General features: G+C 51.8%; 1 protein-coding gene across 1 annotated transcript in view; it reads right to left on the bottom strand.

Moving 5' to 3' along the window:
• Positions 1 to 5,780: 5,780 nt before the first annotated feature.
• Positions 5,781 to 19,095, bottom strand: part of ppp1r9ba (protein phosphatase 1, regulatory subunit 9Ba) — a 19,610-nt gene continuing 6,295 nt past the window's right edge. The window contains exons 3-11 of the mRNA XM_062480465.1: positions 16,079 to 16,211; positions 15,431 to 15,551; positions 14,762 to 14,866; positions 12,670 to 12,805; positions 8,622 to 8,765; positions 8,180 to 8,233; positions 6,441 to 6,670; positions 6,107 to 6,203; positions 5,781 to 6,010 (exon numbers count right to left, since the gene is read on the bottom strand). Coding sequence (XP_062336449.1) covers positions 5,957 to 6,010; positions 6,107 to 6,203; positions 6,441 to 6,670; positions 8,180 to 8,233; positions 8,622 to 8,765; positions 12,670 to 12,805; positions 14,762 to 14,866; positions 15,431 to 15,551; positions 16,079 to 16,211 — 1,074 coding nt within the window. The 3' untranslated portion in view covers positions 5,781 to 5,956. The remainder of the gene's footprint in view (positions 6,011 to 6,106; positions 6,204 to 6,440; positions 6,671 to 8,179; positions 8,234 to 8,621; positions 8,766 to 12,669; positions 12,806 to 14,761; positions 14,867 to 15,430; positions 15,552 to 16,078; positions 16,212 to 19,095) is intronic.

Below are 19,095 nucleotides of genomic sequence, written 5' to 3'. Positions count from 1 at the left end.
TATGGCAAATTCATATTTCATTTAGCTGCATTTACAGTTTTTCTCAGTTGTTAACACACAAAAAGCGAAAATTTGGCACTACTTCACACTCCCTTATCTGCATTAGACTTTGACTTTCCTTGTTTACACACTGATGTAAATTATACATCACCTTGTCAAAACACTACACACAATGTTCAGTTGTTGCACACACTTCTCAATTAAAATCAACCTACAACACACAAATATTCAAATCTCTAAACATTCAGGTCTGTTGAGCAATTTGCAATCAGGACTGCAGCATAAAAGTGCCTTGAGCCTCTGTTTTGTTTGGTGAACAACGGAGAACTTTGAAAAGATCGACAACCAGAGAAGAAGAGGGGTGAGAGGGGGAGGAGGAGGACAAGAAGGAGGGGGACAAGGGGGAGGACAATGAGGAGGAAGAGGAGGACAAGGAGGAGGGGGACAAGGGGGAAGAGGAGGAGGAGGAAGAGAAGGACAAGGAGGAGGAAGAGGAGGAGGAAGAGGAGGAGGAAGAGGAGAAAGAGGAGGAAGAGAAGGACAAGGAGGAGGAAGAGGAGGAAGAAGAGGAAGAGGAGGACAAGGAGGAGGAAGAGGAGGACAAGGAGGCAGACAAGGAGGAGGAAGAGGAGGACAAGGAGGAGGCTTGTGGCGACGTGAGTGTTGAGGCCTGTCAGGGATTCATGCGCCACTCAAGGAGTTTCTTCCAGCGCTGCTTGGACAGGGAGAACATTACCTGTGATGTGGATGAGGCCCTCAGGGAGAACATTACCTGTGATGTGGATGAGGCCCTCAGGGAGAACATTACCTGTGATGTGGATGAGGCCCTCTGGGAGAACATTACCTGTGATGTGGATGAGGCCCTCAGGGAGAACATTACCTGTGATGTGGATGAGGCCCTCAGGGAGAACATTACCTGTGATGTGGATGAGGCCCTCAGGGAGAACATTACCTGTGATGTGGATGAGGCCCTCAGGGAGAACATTACCTGTGATGTGGATGAGGCCCTCAGGGAGAACATTACCTGTGATGTGGATGAGGCCCTCAGGGAGAACATTACCTGTGATGTGGATGAGGCCCTCAGGGAGAACATTACCTGTGATGTGGATGAGGCCCTCAGGGAGAACATTACCTGTGATGTGGATGAGGCCCTCAGGGAGAACATTACCTGTGATGTGGATGAGGCCCTCTGGCCAGACAGGAACCAGAGGCGTGATGCCTAATTCCTTTTTGTGAAGGGGGAGGGGGGGGGGGGGTTGAGCAGGCCAGTTTACAGTACTGTACTGTTCTCTGTGTGTACCGAAAACAAAGCAGCACTTTTTTTTTTTTGCTGCATATTTGTGTGCTGTTTTATGTTTGACTGTGAAAAAAGTAGGCCTATACTGACACTTTTTACAAAAGGAGAAGAGAGTCTTTGCTGGTCTCTCTCCCAGGCCCCTGCATGTCTCTCTCCCTCCTAGGCCTCCTCGCGGCTCCAGGTGGTCTCACCTCTTTGAACTTGTGGGCCAGCTTCTCGGGGTCCATCTCCACGGGCGACAGCATGTCCTCGTTCTCGGCCAGGTCGAACACCTCGATGGCGTTGGGGAACATGGGGCTCATCTCCTCCTCCTCGTCCGTGGCGTACTCTCCCGTCTGGGGGGAGGAGAGACGGCAGGGGAGACCTCACTCACACCGGCCTCGCTGTTCACTCTGTCACTACGCTGCACGTCTGTGTTTGCAGGCTGTACACAGCTATGGCTTGTGCTTGATTTAGACATATAGCATCTGCTTATGTTTTGTTATGTAAAACTGTGACCATAACTCAGTTCGATTCCCAGCCGTGCCAAATGACGTTGTGTCCTTGGGCAAGGCACTTCACCCTACTTGCCTCGGGGGGAATGTCCCTGTACTTACTGTAAGTCGCTCTGGATAAGAGAGTCTGCTAAATGACTAAATGTAAATTTCAGCCTCCTGCTGTGTTAAGCCACACTGACACACGACACATCACACTGCAATTCCACATCTGTATTTATTAATGATGACAGTAAATTATGCAAGACAAATAATATGACGTTTTAAAGACAGAAGCAGATTGACGTCGAAATACATGTTTCAAATCTTTGAAATACTTAAACGGTGCACTTGATTTGAATTGCCTTACATGCAGAGCTTGCACTTTTGGCACTATTTCATTGGTCCACTGTGCCTGACAAGGTAAATAAAGCACACCTCTGTCAACCAAAGTCTGTGAACTATATTTTGTGTTTGTCTTTTTTTGCTTTTGTAGTTGTGTTTGTGTAGTAATCAGAGAGAGAAGATGAGGACTAGGATGCAGCCTTACACACAGCGGCGCTATAGTAAGGCTCCAGCTGAACATGTTGACAGTGAAAACTATGGTGTCCAGAGGCCAGGGGCAAAGACTTGTTTTCAAATGTGGGCGGGGCATCTTTTTGAAATAACTGAGGATGCGGCCGTTCAATATAATGTTCTCAATAAAAAGAGTGTGTGTGTGTGTGGGGGGGGGTGGTGGTGGTGGCAGATTTGACATTTTTCATAGATAATAATAATACATTTTATTTGTAATGCGCCTTTCTTGCACTCAAAGCGCAAATGAAACTTCCGTCCCTACGGTCTGAAGATCCGCCCCTTACGAGATGCAGGGTTCCAACACAACAAAGCCTCCACTGAGACAAGCATGGCCTCCATCATGGAGAGAGAAAAAAAAGAAAAAAAAAAAATTGGAATGTGGAATGAGAAGTAAACCTAGCTCTAATGGTTCCGTTCTAGAACTTCCCAGCGTCTCTGTTCTGACAGGCCACTTGGGCCTAAGGTTCACGCTTCTGAACGGAGTCGTCAGGCAGAATGTTAGTATGTTACAGTATGTTAATACTATGATATCATCACCGGACAGTAGACATGTCATAACAACGGAAGTTACTGCGTGAGAGGATATCTTGGTGTGACCACGCCTAAGAAGGACAGTCTGAGGATCTTAAGAATTGGGTTGTTATGTTACAGTCCATGTCCTCCGAAGAGAGACTCGACTCGTCTGTCCCTCTGAGTGAACTAGTCACTCACGATCTCACTGCTGCCACCTAGAAGCCAGTCCTGCTCGGTACAGCGCTGTGACTGCAGACACTGTGGTTGACGCACAGCTGATATGGTAGGAGGAATATGTGCGCGCATGTTTTGTGCGGTCCAGTTGTCAGTGAATGTCGGTGGGCCCTTGAGTTACTCACAGAAACCGCGACGTTGAGGGCGGGGGAGAGAGAAAGGGGGTCCGTCCTCCGGTGTAAACAAGCCTTCCTCTCTCTCCCCGACCCACTCGGAACGTCGACACCGCGGAGTGTAGCACGACGTGGCCGCGCGAGAGCTGATGGAGCTGCGGCCGAACGTGAACAGTATCCGTCCCCCCGCGCGGTACCCCCCCCGTTCTCGGAGAGAGGAGGCGCGAAGCCGGAGGGAGAGCAGCAGGAGAGAGACGTGGGAGAGGCGGGACAGTCACTCGGCTCCCACACGCGTTTCAAAGAAGCGTTCCTCGTCGTCCCGTTGACATCTCCAGTCCTCTTTCATTGCCTTTCGCTATATATTTTAGTTGCCGTTATTTTCTTTGTTAAGTGCATTGGGGTCACTGTGAAGTGCACTTCGACTTGCTTGTCTTTTGCTTGTGTCTAAAGCTAAAATCATCAGTGGACAAAGAGGCCAAGTGTGCGGCTAAACTCAGAAGTGCCTGTTTCGAGAGAATCTGAACAAGAGGACGTGCCTCGATGTCATTGTCTACACATGATAGCATACCAGCTATCTATCTGACCCATCCAGACATACCCACTAATACTGCATTGCGAGGCACTAGCCAGCTTCCTCTAACACACACACACACACACACAAACGCTGATCTGGGTTTGTTTTTGTCTTATATGGACAGCATCCCCATCCCACGATTTCTTTAGCGAGGGCAGACAGGCAACCTTATGAGTTTACAGACCTGACTTGGTGTGGAGAGTTGGGGTGGGTGGTGGATGCTAGCTGATGGAGATGAGCCTCGAGGAGCTGGCAGACAGTGAAGCTGAGAGGGCAGCGACGTCAGGGTGGAGGTGACCAGAAGGGTGAGGTCGGGGGTGAGGTCGGGGGTGAGGTCGGGGGCGAGGTCAGGGGTGAGATTGTGGGTGAGGTCGGAGGTGAGGTCGTGGGTGAGGTCGGGGGTGAGGTCGGGGGTGAGGTCGTGGGTGAGGTCGGAGGTGAGGTTGTGGGTGAGGTCGGAGGTGAGGTCGTGGGTGAGGTCGGGGGTGAGGTCGTGGGTGAGGTCGGGGGTGTTGACAGAGGGGAGCAGCAGAGTGGTAACAAGGCAGCAGACGGGTGTTTTGAGGTTCAAGTGAGAGCAGCTATTATACACAGAGTCGATTCGGACGTTCTCCACGCTCTCTACTGCAGCTTCCTCGCTCCAGTCCTGCCCTCGTGGTCTCCTCAATCCTCGTTTCGCTCCTTCACAGTATCCAGTATCCACATTTCTTCGACATTTCTTGACAGTTGGGGAGAGAGAGACAGGAAGGCAGGGAGAGGGATAGGGGAAGCCGTACAGGAAGGGGACTGGATTCGAACCCAGACCCCAGTGTTAGGCTTTAGGCTTACGGGTGAACGCGCTTAACCAGTGAGTCACCAGGGCACCCCCTATGCTCACCTCCACTGGTGGTCTGTAGTCTCTGCATGTTCAGAGCAGAGCTCAGGAGGAGAGGAGATGAGGAAAGGAGACCAGGAGAGGAGACCAGGAGAGGAGACCAGGAGAGGAGACCACCACACTTCTCCCTAATTTAGCACCTCCTCCTTCACAGAGATGCTCTGTGACTTCAGCCACAACATCCCCTGTTCCTGGTTCCTGTCATCCGACAGCCAATCCCCTCACACCCGGCCAAAGCTCCGCCCCTCCTCTAGTTGAGACCTTATTGGCCGAGGCGCAGAAACACCCAGAATCAGAATTTATACCAAGCAGAGCGCAAATCCATCCTTAACACTGTCCGTCAACAATTCTCTTGACCAAACATGAGTTGCACGTAAGTAAAACCAACATATTCACACCCTGTTTGCCATTACGCTAATAGAAAAAGAGATGCACAGACCTGCTTCTATCTACACTGAACTGTACGTCTGTATAGCCCCCCATTATCCCCCCCACCCCCGCATATCTCCTTACCAGCCCCCCCCCCCCCTTCCCCATTGCTTAAGCCTTTGAAACACTTTTAAATACACGTCAAGAATATATACAAACAAAAGTCAATATCCGTCCAGTCTATCACTGTACACGCTCCAACCAGAGACAGTCTGGGTTATTCCATTCCCTGCCCCCAGGGGTCGCTGTTCAGTAGGAGAGGGGGTCGGAGGCGCTGTTGTGTTCCTGTGAGTCCAAACCACGAAGCTTAAGCAGCTGTCCAGTTTTTTCCTGTCCAGTTTTCCCCAAATTCAGTTAGTCAATACACCAGTCTGGCCAGTAGAGAGGGCTATGATATTACTCCTGGTTAGTTGTTTCATGTCGATAATACGAGGAAATACTGTAGAGAAGGTAGGAGCCAGGCAAGCCTCCGGGGTCCACAGGAACACTGTAAGCCGTAGGAGGGGGAGGGGGAAGTTGGTGGATCTCTCGGATGAACTCACCGAGCTCTAAGCCAATTATAGACAATGAAAACATTCTGGTGTTGGTTTGTGGTTTCTTTCTTCTTGCAGGTGCCCCCACTGCCCCACCTCCACCCGCCCCCCTCCCCCCCCTCACCCCCCCCCCCCCCCAACCCCGCCCCCCTCCCTGACCCCACCCCAACTGGTGCTCCGTGAGTTTCCCTCTCCTTCCCTCTTCTCTGTTTGTTTTCCCCAGGAGCCCATCGGAACATCTTGTCTGGACAAAGACAGGCCCCAGTGTGGAGTCCTTCCTGTCTGGAAGGAGGAGGAGGAGGAGGGGGGGAGGAGAGGAAAGGAGAGGGCAGGAGGAGGTCTATGAGGGCTCGGAGGTCTTCAGAGCGTCCACCTTGGTCTCCAGGTCCGAGATCTGCAGGAGGAAGGAGGAGACAGCAGCGGGTTGACAGGAGCCTCGTGCAGGACGTGGAGCAGTCACACACACACACACACACACACACACACACACCTGGCTCTGCAGGGTGCCTGCCTCTTCCTTGTGAGAGGTCTCTGTCTCCTCCTGGGCCCGACGCTGAGCCGTCTCCTTCTTCAGGTACTCTATCTCCCTGGAACACAACCACACGGTCACAGCGCGCTCACAACAGGGTCCCAACCCTCACCTTCTACCTAGCAACGGTGTCTCAACACCGTCACGTCGATGACAAACACAACACAGCAACGACTGTGACACGACAAGAAACCACCCCTCCCCACCACCTCTCCACCTGCCCCCTCCTCCCCCACTACCAGTCACGCAAACTACATCCCCCAGAATCCCCCCCCATCCCCCGGTCCCTCCTTACTTCTGCTGGTAGTCCTTGATGAGGCGCTTGGCCTTGCTGTACTTGCGCTCCAGGGTCTGGTACTGCGCCTGGGTCTCCTTCAGGTGCTCGTCCACCGCCTGGCACAGCGACTGGGCCTCCATCCAGTAGCCCTCCAGCTTCTCCATGCGCTCCTTGTTCTCCCGCACGTTCTGCTCCAGCTGAGCGCGCTCCATGCGCCAGCGCAGCTTGTCCTGCTCGGCGTGAGCCAGCTGTGTGTGAGAGTGAGAGAGTGTGTGTGTGTGAGAGTGAGTGGTGTGTGTGTAGGTGTTTGAGGATGAGTGTGTGTGTGTTTGTGAGAGTGAGAGACAGAATGTGTGTGTGTGTGAGTGAGAGTGTGTGTGAGAGAGAGTGTGTGTGAGAGTGTGTGTGTGTGAGAGTGAGTGGTGTGTGTGTGTGTGTGTGTAGGTGTTTGAGGATGAGTGTGTGTGTGTGTGAGAGAGTGCGTGTGTGTGAGAGTGAGTGGTGTGTGTGTGCGTGTGGGTGTATGAGCGTGCGCGTGTGCGAGTGAGTGGTGTGTGCGGGTGTTTGAGTTGTGAGTGCGTGTGAGTGCGTGTGAGTGCGTGTGAGTGCGTGTGAGGGTGTGTGAGGGTGTGTGAGGGTGTACAGTAGGGAAAGGGGGATGTGAAGGGGAACAGTAGGAGAACAACGTCAGTGATGAGGACCACCGCTGGTCAGGGAGTCGTAGGAGGGTTGGTCAGGGGGTAGTAGGAGGGCTGGTCAGGGGGTCGTAGGAGGGCTGGTCAGGGGGTCGTAGGAGGGTTGGTCAGGGGGTAGTAGGAGGGCTGGTCAGGCGGTAGTAGGAGGGCTGGTCAGGGGGTCGTAGGAGGGCTGGTCAGGGGGTCGTAGGAGGGTTGGTCAGGCGGTAGTAGGAGGGCTGGTCAGGGGGTCGTAGGAGGGCTGGTCAGGGGGTCGTAGGAGGGCTGGTCAGGGGGTCGTAGGAGGGTTGGTCAGGCGGTAGTAGGAGGGCTGGTCAGGGGGTCGTAGGAGGGTTGGTCAGGGGGTCGTAGGAGGGCTGGTCAGGGGGTTGTAGGAGAGCTGGTCAGGGGGTCGTAGGAGGGTTGGTCAGGCGGTAGTAGGAGGGCTGGTCAGGGGGTCGTAGGAGGGTTGGTCAGGGGGTCGTAGGAGGGTTGGTCAGGGGGTCGTAGGAGGGTTGGTCAGGCGGTAGTAGGAGGGCTGGTCAGGGGGTCGTAGGAGGGCTGGTCAGGGGGTCGTAGGAGGGCTGGTCAGGGGGTTGTAGGAGAGCTGGTCAGGGGGTCGTAGGAGGGTTGGTCAGGGGTTAGTAGGAGGGCTGGTCAGGAGGTCGTAGGAGGGCTGGTCAGGGGGTCGTAGGAGGGTTGGTCAGGGGGTAGTAGGAGGGCTGGTCAGGGGGTCGTAGGAGGGTTGGTCAGGGGGTCGTAGGAGGGTTGGTCAGGCGGTAGTAGGAGGGCTGGTCAGGGGGTCGTAGGAGGGCTGGTCAGGGGGTCGTAGGAGGGTTGGTCAGGGGGTTGTAGGAGGGCTGGTCAGGGGGTAGTAGGAGGGCTGGTCAGGGGGTCGTAGGAGGGCTGGTCAGGGGGTTGTAGGAGAGCTGGTCAGGGGGTCGTAGGAGGGTTGGTCAGGGGGTAGTAGGAGGGCTGGTCAGGAGGTCGTAGGAGGGCTGGTCAGGGGGTCGTAGGAGGGCTGGTCAGGGGGTCGTAGGAGGGCTGGTCAGGGAGTCGTAGGAGGGCGGGCTGTGGTCCTACCTTTCTCTTCAACTGCTGAATCTCAGCCTGGGTGACAGCATGCTTGATCTGAAGCTGCAGAGAGAGAGAAAGAGAGAGAAAGAGAGAGGGAGGGACGGAGGGAGGGACGGAGGGAGGGAGAGAGGGAGGGAGAGAGGGAGGGAGAGAGGGAGGGAGAGAAGGAGGTAGGGATAGAGGGAGGGAGAGAGGGAGGGGAATATGTCAAATGATAACCTAACAGTTAATGGCCGGGTTTCCCAGATTCGTTAAGAAGAGCTTCTTAACGAATCTGGGAAACCCGGCCAATTTCAAGTATTGGTGTCAGCTTGGTATCGACATAGATGTGTCTTATGTTTGTGTGTTTGCTGTGTTCATGGCTGCGAGTGTCTTTGCTGGTCTCTCTCCCAGGCCCCTGCATGTCTCTCTCCCTCCTAGGCCTCCTCGTGGCTCCAGGTGGTCTCACCTCTTTGAACTTGTGGGCCAGCTTCTCGGGGTCCATCTCCACGGGCGACAGCATGTCCTCGTTCTCGGCCAGGTCGAACACCTCAATGGCGTTGGGGAACATGGGGCTCATCTCCTCCTCCTCGTCCGTGGCGTACTCTCCCGTCTGGGGGGAGGAGAGACGGCAGGGGAGACCTCACTCACACCGGCCTCGCGGTTCACTCTGTCACTACGCTCTACGTCTGTGTTTGCAGGCTGTACACACTGTTTAGCCTTCAGCTGAACTCGGGAGACAACCGAGTCTTGAATGAACTGCGAGGAATGCTTATCTGCACGTACTGTACCCAGAATGCACTACAGAATGCACTACAAGGTAAACAAGCCTCACGCATGTATTCGTCCAAGCGACACAGCCTTCTCTTAGCACTAGTCTACTGGGAGTCAGGTGGCTGAGCGGTTCGGGAATCAGGCTAGTAATCTGAAGGTTGCCAGTTCGATTCCCGGCCGTGCCAAATGACGCTGTGTCCTTGGGCAAGGCACTTCACCCTACTTGCCTCGGGGGAATGTCCCTGTACTCACTGTAAGTCGCTCTGGATAAGAGCGTCTGCTAAAATGACTAAATGTAATGTACTGCCTAACAACCAAAGATGCGTGTTCTGTCGTTTATTTTATTTTATGGCCAGGTCCTAATGATGGGGGTCTTGGTCAGCGGAACCAGGTTCTGTATTGTCCTCCAGCAGAACTTTGTGGATCAATACCACCTATCCCCGACCCATTAGACAACGGATAGATAGTCAGAAAGACGTTTTCTCTATCGATCCCAGCTGCTATCGACAAACCTCCCTCACAGAAACCTCCATCATAGGCCCACACTGGACAATAGCTGTATATCACAAACCTTGTCGTCACAAATGATACCATTTCAGCAAATGGTACTGTGGATATTCAGTTTGGTAAATTTATTTTATTTACTATATATATTGTGTACATTGTGTGCTCTTAGGTGTGTTTAACTGTATTGTGCAGATTGCATCACACTTTATCATGATCTGCCTGCACTGCAATAGGATGTCCACCAGATGGCACAAGCGAGCTTTGGGATAAAATCCCATTTCCTCGACACATGCTTAGCCAGAATCGACACCCAACACTTGGGCAACCTCCATTTTGTGTTTGCCGCCACCAAAAGGGCAACAGCTAAAGACGACTCTTGGTGTGTGGTAGCAACATGATGAATCTTTGTCATATTGGACGAATGCCGTACACGATAGCTTATTAGTCGAGAAAGACTGGCGTGCCAAAGTACTGTCTTTATGTGGTTTATGGTCTGGCTTATGCAGCAGTAACACTATTCATAGTGTTGCTTTAACAACACTCATCTGAGGCTAGTCCGAACAGAACCCATGGCTCCTCCTGTCACAACAATCTGTCTCTCTCTTTCTCTTTCTCTCCCTGGGCACGCACGCACACACACACACACACACACACACATACACACACACACACACCACACACACACACACACACACACACACACACACACACACACACACACACACACACACACACACACACACACACACAGCCTCCCTTCACTCCAGAGCTGCTTGTGTGGTTTGTAGATGCTGCAGCATAGCATGGTGAACACTGGGCCTATGTAACTGAGATGAGTATCTGTCTGTCTGCCTGCCTGCCTGGTCGTATGTCTGTCTGCCTGGTTGTCTGTCTGCCTGTCTGCCTGCCTGCCTGGTCGTATGTCTGTCTGCCTGGTTGTCTGTCTGCCTGTCTGCCAGTCTGCCTGTCTGCCTGCCTGGTCGTATGTCTGTCTGCCTGGTTGTCTGTCTGCCTGCCTGCCTGGTCGTATGTCTGCCTGGTTATCTGTCTGCCTGTCTGCCTGTCTGCCTGCCTGGTCGTATGTCTGTCTGCCTGGTTGTCTGTCTGCCTGTCTGCCTGCCTGGTCGTATGTCTGTCTGCCTGGTTGTCTGTCTGCCTGGTCGTATGTCTGTCTGCCTGTCTGCCTGTCTGTCTGCCAGCCTGGCTGGCTGGCTGTCCATGCATCTTCACACCTCAGCCTGGACAGACATTAAGAATAATTTGATTTCAGACACAGATAACTCAATTATCCTGGCATGTCCTACTCCCATAGTAAAGGAGAGAGAACTAGAGAGGGTACAATTTCTGGGGAAATTGTAGGGTGTGCTTGCTTGCGTCGGTTGCACAGGGGTCCGTTTTTGAATGACATTTTTACAACTGATATTTCTGTATACTTTATATAAAAATGCATACTTATTATTTATAAAGATTACATAGATTTAAAAGCATTTTTTTTTTGCTGCTCATTTACAACTGAAAATACGAGTGAAGTGTAGAATGAAATAGATGTCTTCTCATTTCCCCTGCAAGAGGCAGCCTCATCGTTGAATCAAAACGAATAAATTTGGCAGACCGGTGTAAAAATTGACCTAATCTCTATGACTTAAACGTCCTTTTAAGTTTTTCCCTTCTCATGATATTTTCAGGCATTTAGCCTACTCATATTGCATTCATTCATGAATAAAGAACCCCCTTTGAAGATTATTCTACGATGTTACCGGCAGTAGAAGATGGAATCGCGATTCAAACAGTACCATCTGCTAACTGAAAATATGCCCCCAAAAACGTAAATAAGCTTGACATTTATTTAGTGGAAAATCGCTTTCATAAAAAGCTCACTGGTAGCGATCATTGTCAGTAACAACGCCAAGTGCGATATAGCCCTGTGTGGAGAAGCTGCCCCGGTAAATTGTACTACTATGGTACAGTACTAGACTACAGTACTGCTGTGTTCGTCTTGGTAGCGATTGCGTTGGTTGAATTGGATTTAACGTTCCGTTGTACGGTTTAGGCTGAAATTAATTATTTTCATGAACAGATTGACAAAGTTTAGGCTGTGGCAATGAAGTTAAGGTTAGTAGTTAGAAAGACTTTTGGTTTAAGTAAGGGGAGTGCCGAACATGTTCTGTCGCCGTTTGACTTCCTACAGCTGTGTAGATGTTTTTGTAGTGTCTCGGGTAGGCTACAGCGTTTCAGTGAGCAACACTGGTTTGAAACCACAGGTAATGATAATTTCACCCACAAATCGTTTACTTGTAATGTAATGTCATAATAAATCCTACAACGAAAATGTATTTGTGAGGAATGTTTATTTTAACGATTGAAAACAGATGCATCATGGACCACTGTAGTATGTGTTGCCCGGGCAACAGAGGCTAATGTCATGATGCTAATACTTCAGTGACATAGTAGACTACTGTTTCCGAAAGTAGATGTACTTCCTTAATAAAATCAGCTTATATTGTACATTACACGTCACAATTGTGTGTCATATCAGAAAGTAAAATTAGTAAATAGTTATCACCCTGGCCTCTTTGCTTGTGGCGTTTCTGAAGCTGCCTTGCAGTAAAGCAGTTAGCTTAGCTATCTCCCAGAAGTTAACGAGCTGCTAAACTAATGTTCTGCTAGAGGTAGTCACGCGAGTTTTTGTGACGTTAGTGACGTAAGTAGCGTCATTGACTGTGGCTAGCAAGTTAGCCACCGTTAGCTTCACTTTTCGCCACAAAAGCTTAATTTCCACTTAAACCATGCAACAGAACGTAAATCCCAATACAAGCAACTCAATGGCTACCAAGACGAAACTTTTGACACCTAGGTTGTGTATGTAGGCGAAATATTGACTGAGTTTTAGGGGGGCAAAAATAAATAATAATAATAATATATATGTGAGAGAAAAAAAGGTTGTGCCCTTGCCGAAGGCAAAGCACACCCAATTACAAACAAGAGACACAGAGAGAGAAAGAGAGAGAGAGAAAGAGAGAGAGAGAGAGAAAGAGAGAGAGCGAAAGAGAGAAAGAGAGAAAGAGAGAGAGAGAGAAAGAAAGAGAGAAATAGAGAGAGAGAAAAAGAGAGAGAGAAAGAGAGAGAGAGAGAGAGAGAGAGAGAGAGAGAGAAAGAAAGAGAAAGAGAGACTAGAGGACTTGACCCTCCTCCCCAACACAGCATGAATGATCTGTGTGTGTGTGTGTGGAGGTTACCTCCTCGTCCTCGTCCATGTACTGGTTGTAGCGCTGCTCCATCATCTCCCTCTGCCAGCGTTCCTGCTCCAGGGTCTGCTGGATCAGCTGGGCCACCTCGCTCTGCTCCCCTGGCTTCTCTCGGCCAATCATGAACCTGCCCCAAGACACACAGACCAATCAGAAACCACCGGAAACACCTGCTTGCCCCACACTGACCAATCAGAAACACCACCCTCTCCAATCAGGAACCTGCCCGTACCACACAGACCAATCAGAAACCTGCTCACCCCACAAAGACCAGATCAGAAACCCCCGGCTACACCACCCTCTCCAATCAGAAACCTGCAGTCGTGACTTCCCAGTGACAAACCCCAGGATGACCTCTAAAACCTTAGTGACATGGCTGGTCGGAAAGCCCAGCAGTACAGTGAGCAGTGTGTCTGTCCTGGTTCGAGGTATTACAGGTCCTGTTGATCCTGAGTGACTGGGCGTCGATTCACAGCTGCTCCAGAGATGCGGTGAGTCACGAGCATTAGAAATGCTTGTATAACGTCTACGGGCTGGGGGAAGGGAATGGCCCCGGTTCACAGACAAGCATGACGCATTATTACCAAAGAGGATAAATGCTTTAGGTTGGAAGGTGCCACAGGAAGTAGATTTCTGAATAAATGGGAGTCCTGGATTTGGTGATAGAGGGATGTAAGAATGATGTGTTGTCTCCAGATGGGTATTCACGTGCAGATGTTTTGCAAGATCCGCCACGACAGGAGTGGTTATCATGAGTTGGGGTTCAGGGAGGGGACCCAACAGGGTGTTTCTCCCTCCCCAGGGGAGGTGACCCCCAGCTGGGCAGTTAAGCGTGAGGAACGCCGAGCAGGAGGCAGAGTTAGGGCTGTGATGTGCAGGCTGTGCTCAGTCACCCTGGAACAGCGTTACACAACATGCCGCGGTGTCTGGGCTCCCTTCTTAAATCTAGACCAATCAAAACAGTGACACCTGTCAGGGCAGCCAGTCAGCCCGCTGTCAGGGGGTGAGTGACGGACGTGCCAGCCAATTAATATTCACAAGCCCGGAGACACACTCTTCTCTGCGGGGGGTGTTTTGTCTGCCTGTATTGTCTGTCTGCCTGCCTGCCTGTTTCTTGTCTGTCTGTCTGACTGACAGACTTGTCTGCTGGTCCAGGAAGCCCCGGACATCTGTTGTGATGTCCGGGGCGTCCTATCCCAGTTCCATGACCTTGGCTGGAGGTCAAAGGCTGGATCCTCCTCCAGCCTCGACGGCCCCCTGTCTCCAGGAGGACAGCAGAGGAACTGGGTCAGGGTGACGGGGACGAGGGGAGGAAGCAGAGCCAGACCGGGGTCTAGCAACTGACATTTTTGGGGCACCCTCCTTCCCCCTCATGCCCCTCCCTCGCCCTCTCTCCCCCCTCCCTCTGTGGAGGCGCGAGGCCCAGAGTCTGTCAGGGGAGAGGAGGAGGGTGGTAACCAGTGTGTTATAAATAGCGCTGTCCTCCTCTCCCCTGCCTCCTCTCTCCTACCAGGGATCCTGCCTCATATTAATGAGGTAGTGGTAGTAGTCCCGTAATGGCACGCTCTCTCTCTCTCTCTCTCTCTCTCTCTAGGTATCTTCCTGTATCTCTTTCCCTTTCTCTCTCTCTCTCTCTCTCTCTCTCTCTCTCTCTCTCTCTCTCTTCTCTCTCTCTCTCTCTGTCTCTCTCTCTACAGTTCTGTTCCTGGAGAGAGACACCTCAGACAGTAGACGCCTGACTAATAGCTGTCAGACTGCGTAGGCTCTGGAGTGCTACAGGAGGGACGGTGTGAGGAGAGGAGGTGACGGGAAGAGAGAGAGAATGCTGGTGATCGTCATGGTTTCGTTTCTGTGGCCAGAGCAGCTGCGAGGGGGGCGTGCGTGGTCAAAGTGAGTGAGCTGTGAGGGGGGGGCGTGCGTGGTCAAAGTGAGTGAGCTGTGAGGGGGGCGTGCAGGGTCAAAGTGAGTGAGCTGTGAGGGGGGCGTGCAGGGTCAAAGTGAGTGAGCTGTGAGGGGGGCGTGCGGGGTCAAAGTGAGTGAGAAGTGACATCCCGAGGAGGTGCGGCAGGGGGCGTGGCCTCACTTGACGGTGCCGGTGGTGTTGCGGAGCACGGAGGCAGCGAAGGTCTGGGTGACGCCCACCAGACTGGTCCCGTCCACCTCCACTATCAGGTCATTCACCAGGATCCTGAACACGGGGCAGAGGAACGCTTAGGGGACCAAACAATGGAGAAACGGATTCTTCGTGTGTCTGTATGTATGTATGTGAGTGAGTGGGTGGGTGTGTGTCTGCGCATGTGTTTTTTGTGTACGTGTGTGAGTGTGAGTGTGTGAGTGTGTGTGTGTGTGTGAGTGTGTGCGTGAGCGTGAGTGTGTGCGTGAGTGTGTGTGAGTGTGTGCGTGAGCGTGAGTGTGTGCGTGTGTGTGTGTGTGTGTGAGTGTGTGCGTGAGTGTGTGCGTGAGTGTGTGCGTGAGTGTGTGTGAGCGTGAGTGTGTGCGTGAGTGTGTGTGTGAGTGTGTGTGTGTGTGAGTGTGTGTGTGAGTGTGTGTGTGTGTGAGTGTGTGTGTGTGTGTGTGTGAGTGTGAGTGTGTGTGTGAGTGTGTGTGTGTGTGTGTGCGTGAGTGTGTGTGTGTGTGTGAGTGTGTGTGTGTGTGTGAGTGTGAGTGTGTGTGTGTGAGTGTGAGTGTGTGAGTGTGTGTGTGTGTGTGTGAGTGTGTGTGTGTGTGTGTGTGTGTGTGAGAGAGCCCCTACCTCCCGTCTCGGTGAGCGGCCCCTCCGTCGGTGACCGTCTTGACGAAGATGCCCAGCTTCTCCAGCCCCATATCGGCTCCTGCACCCATCCCTATGATGCTGATCCCCAGCCCATCTCCATCTGCAGAGGGCACACACACACACACACACACACACACACACGCACACACGTACACCTGCTCTCAGTCCAGGTAGACTCAACACGGACAAACTTCGTGGAAGAAAGAATGTCTGATGAGATACGTCTACTGACTATTGATGAATACAAAACAGCCAAGCCAAAGCCTGTGTCTAAGTCCAATCAAGTCTGTTCAGCAAAGTCCACGTGTGTTGGCTGCAAGGCCCACTGTCATCGGAGAAAGGGGACCTTGAACTACTCAACTCTTTCATCATTGTTTACACAAAGGCATTAACAGCCTGGGCAGCATTAGCAGTTCATTAGAAACTGCTAATCTATGCTAATAGAAATCCGATAAGGAGATAATGGGCGGGTGTGGAGCTGTTAGCCACAAGCTAGCAGAGACTACCACTCCAGGTGTTAGCTGAGGAGAGGGGTCAGGTACTGTACCGGAGCTACTGACACAGCATGAGGATGGGCCGACAGTTCAACTTTGACGCCCAGTTTCCGAGACATGAAATGGGACTCACCCTTCTCCAGCTCCACGGGGAACAGGTCCAGTTTCTCCACCCTCTTCTCCAGCTCGTACTCCGCCGAGGCGGCCATGGGGTCCACGTCATCGTTCCTGCGGTCGTAGTCCTCATTAGAGTAGGTGGTGAACACCTACCGGAGAGGTCAAAGGTCAAACTAGCCCACAGAGTCACGGTCGATATTCTTTTGGCCACCGTTGAAACCCACAGTGGGAATCTGAAACATCCGCATTTTCACGGGGTTCTATTCCGAACAGGCATTCCAGGAGTAGCCTACATATTAGAGTTGGGCCAGAACTACATGTCCCAGCATGCAGCTCTGAGCACATTACAAATGCCTTGGGTGCCGGCTGTTGCGAGCGAGCAGGGGATACACAGCCGGTCACTAACAGGAGGGTGGCTGAGGATGAGTTACACAGGTTCCATGGTAGGTAACGTGTGTGAGGGGGGGTTGTAACACTAGCCTGTGCCTCAGACAGCACACACACACACCACACACACACAGGGCAGGGCTGTGGTAGGTGTTGGGTGCACTGTTTCCAAGGGGTTGGTGTAGGAAGGGAAGTGTGTGTATGTGTGTGTGTGCGTGTTTGTGTTAGAGTGGTGCTAGTCTCCTGTAGGAGTGTGTGTGTGTGTGCGTGTTAGAGTGTATGTGTTAGAGTGTGGTGTGTGTGTGTGTGTTAGAGTGTGCGTGTAGAGTGTGTGTGCTAGAGTGTGTGTGTGTTAGAGTGTGTGTGTTAGAGTGTGTGTGCTAGAGTGTGTGTGTTAGAGTGTTGTGTGTTAGAGTGTGTGTGTGTTAGAGTGGTGCTAGTCTCCTGGCCGTCCTACGCAGTATCTTTACGTAAGAGGTACATGTATTTTTCATAGCCTGGTCTCTCTGCCCGCGTGCATTAGCTGGAGGTGTACCTGTCTGGAGATGGGACACACACACACACAACACACACACATGGTCTGAAAACGAATTCCCTCACAGTCACAGAGGGTCAGAGGGCCTGACATCTCATCTTCATGATTTATACATTCCGAAAAAAAAGTCCTTGTATCTTGCAGTTTCAAAATGCAATGACTTGCAATCGCTATGGCAACATGGTTAAGGATTCTGTGCCAATGAATACATACATAATCAAATATATTGCTCCCAAGTCAACACATGAATCTGCTGAGCACCCCTGATGGCTGCGGCACACAGGCGTGGAGCCTGTGCGCTCTCCCCAGGGTCTGCTGGAGAATCCACCCACACACACACACTGCTGCACCCTAACCTCGTACCCCTCCGAGACAGGACCGCTTCACACAAGCACCGGAGAGGAGGGAGTGGGGGAGGGGGGGAGAAGAGAGGGGAGGGGGGAGAGGGGGATAGGCCGAGAGGGAGGGAGAGAGAGGGAGGGAGAGAGAGAGAGGGGGAGAGAGAGGAGAGACGGGGAGAGAGGGAGAGAGACGGGGAGAGAGAGTGAGAGAGAGAGAGAGAGAGAGAGAGAGAGAGAGAGAGAGAGAGAGAGAGATGAGAGAGAGAGAGAGAGAGAGAGAGAGAGAGGGGGGGGAGAGAGAGAGAAAGGGGGAGAGAGAGAGAGGGGGGAGAGGGAGAAGAGAGAGAGAGAGGGGAGAGAGAAGAGAGGAGGGTGGAGAGAGAGAGAGGGGGGGAGAGAGAGAGAGGGAGGGAAAAGATGGTGGGCAACAGAAGGAGCCCTTCCTTCTCTCTCTTCCCCCACAGTAGGACGTGCACCATGTCTGTCAGAAGACATTCTCACTGACAGGGACAGCCTGGCTGAGACTAGCCTACGACCGACACCTTCCCTTCACCCTGGGAGATGACTGGAGACCCCAGCGGTGCTCTTGGACGTGCCCAGCCACACAAGAGCTCTCGCTGACGAGGAGCCCTCATTAGCATATCATTTGCATGCTGTGTCCCAAATGGCCAATAAGGCTGCAGTCTGTGATTTAACGGCTTGTTACATTGGAGAGCTTCTAAACGCTTCATCCAGATGTTTAAATACCGACCTGCAGTTCAGACAGCCCCCCTACTTCAAATGGGACATTCATTCCTGTTGCTATAGTATTACTGTTAGCAACATACCTTTACTGTAACTGCATGCATTTCTGCTTTACCGTAGTAACATAATGCAGTGTCACAGCCCTGAGTTACTAAGAGAATTAAACATGAATTGAACTGCTACGACGACGCTAGCCCCACATAGATTACAGTAACCTGCTTGTGTCAGCAGGCTGGCCAGCTGGTGCCAATGCATTATGGGTAGGCACAATACAAACGACCACGACACAACCGTTTCCTTGTTCCCAACTGTGAGATCTGCTATCTCCCTGTGTCATGTGCCAAGGTTGTTTTTTCATACTCTGGCTATCAGATCAGGTCAGTGACGAGCAACACAGGCAGTCAGAGAGCTACCAAACAGCCCTCTACGATCAGGCTTGTGGGCTCGGACAGCGACCGGGAAGGTCATGACAAGGACAGGTCGACTCAAGAAAAGATACAGCCCCACGCAGAGAGAGCCAGCCACCTGATAATCCCATTTAGCATCATATTTAATCCTGTCCTGCTTATCTCTTAAATGACTCTGACCATCCTCCCGACACAGCAGACGCCAGTTGTATGGGATGCTTAGGAGACTGTGGCTACTTTGATGCCATCCATGGATGGCATCCTGGATTTGAAGCCTTGTGGGAATAGGTGAACCGGAAACAAAAACCACTCACTTCAATAGAGGCTCCGAGGCTCACTCTAGTAACACACACACACACACACACACACAGGCAGACGGGTACACACACTTTGCTCTAGGATATGCGATGTGTCTGAGAGAGACACACAGAGAGAGAGAGAGATGAGAGAGAGGACATGTATGAAGGAACCAGAAAGAGACAGTGTTTTTAAATAAATAACAACGATAAAATTCCTAAATAACCAACAACCTGTTTCTCTCAAAGCCTTTGGTTTGTGACCCCCCCTCCCCTGTCTCTCGGTCCCCTTCCCTCCACACACATCTCTCTCTCTCTCTCTC

The sequence above is a fragment of the Osmerus eperlanus genome, chromosome 2, assembly GCF_963692335.1.
Source record: "Osmerus eperlanus chromosome 2, fOsmEpe2.1, whole genome shotgun sequence".
NCBI lineage: Eukaryota > Metazoa > Chordata > Actinopteri > Osmeriformes > Osmeridae > Osmerus > Osmerus eperlanus.
Note: the sequence above shows the minus strand (reverse complement) of the source record. Positions and strands in the feature narration are given on the sequence as shown.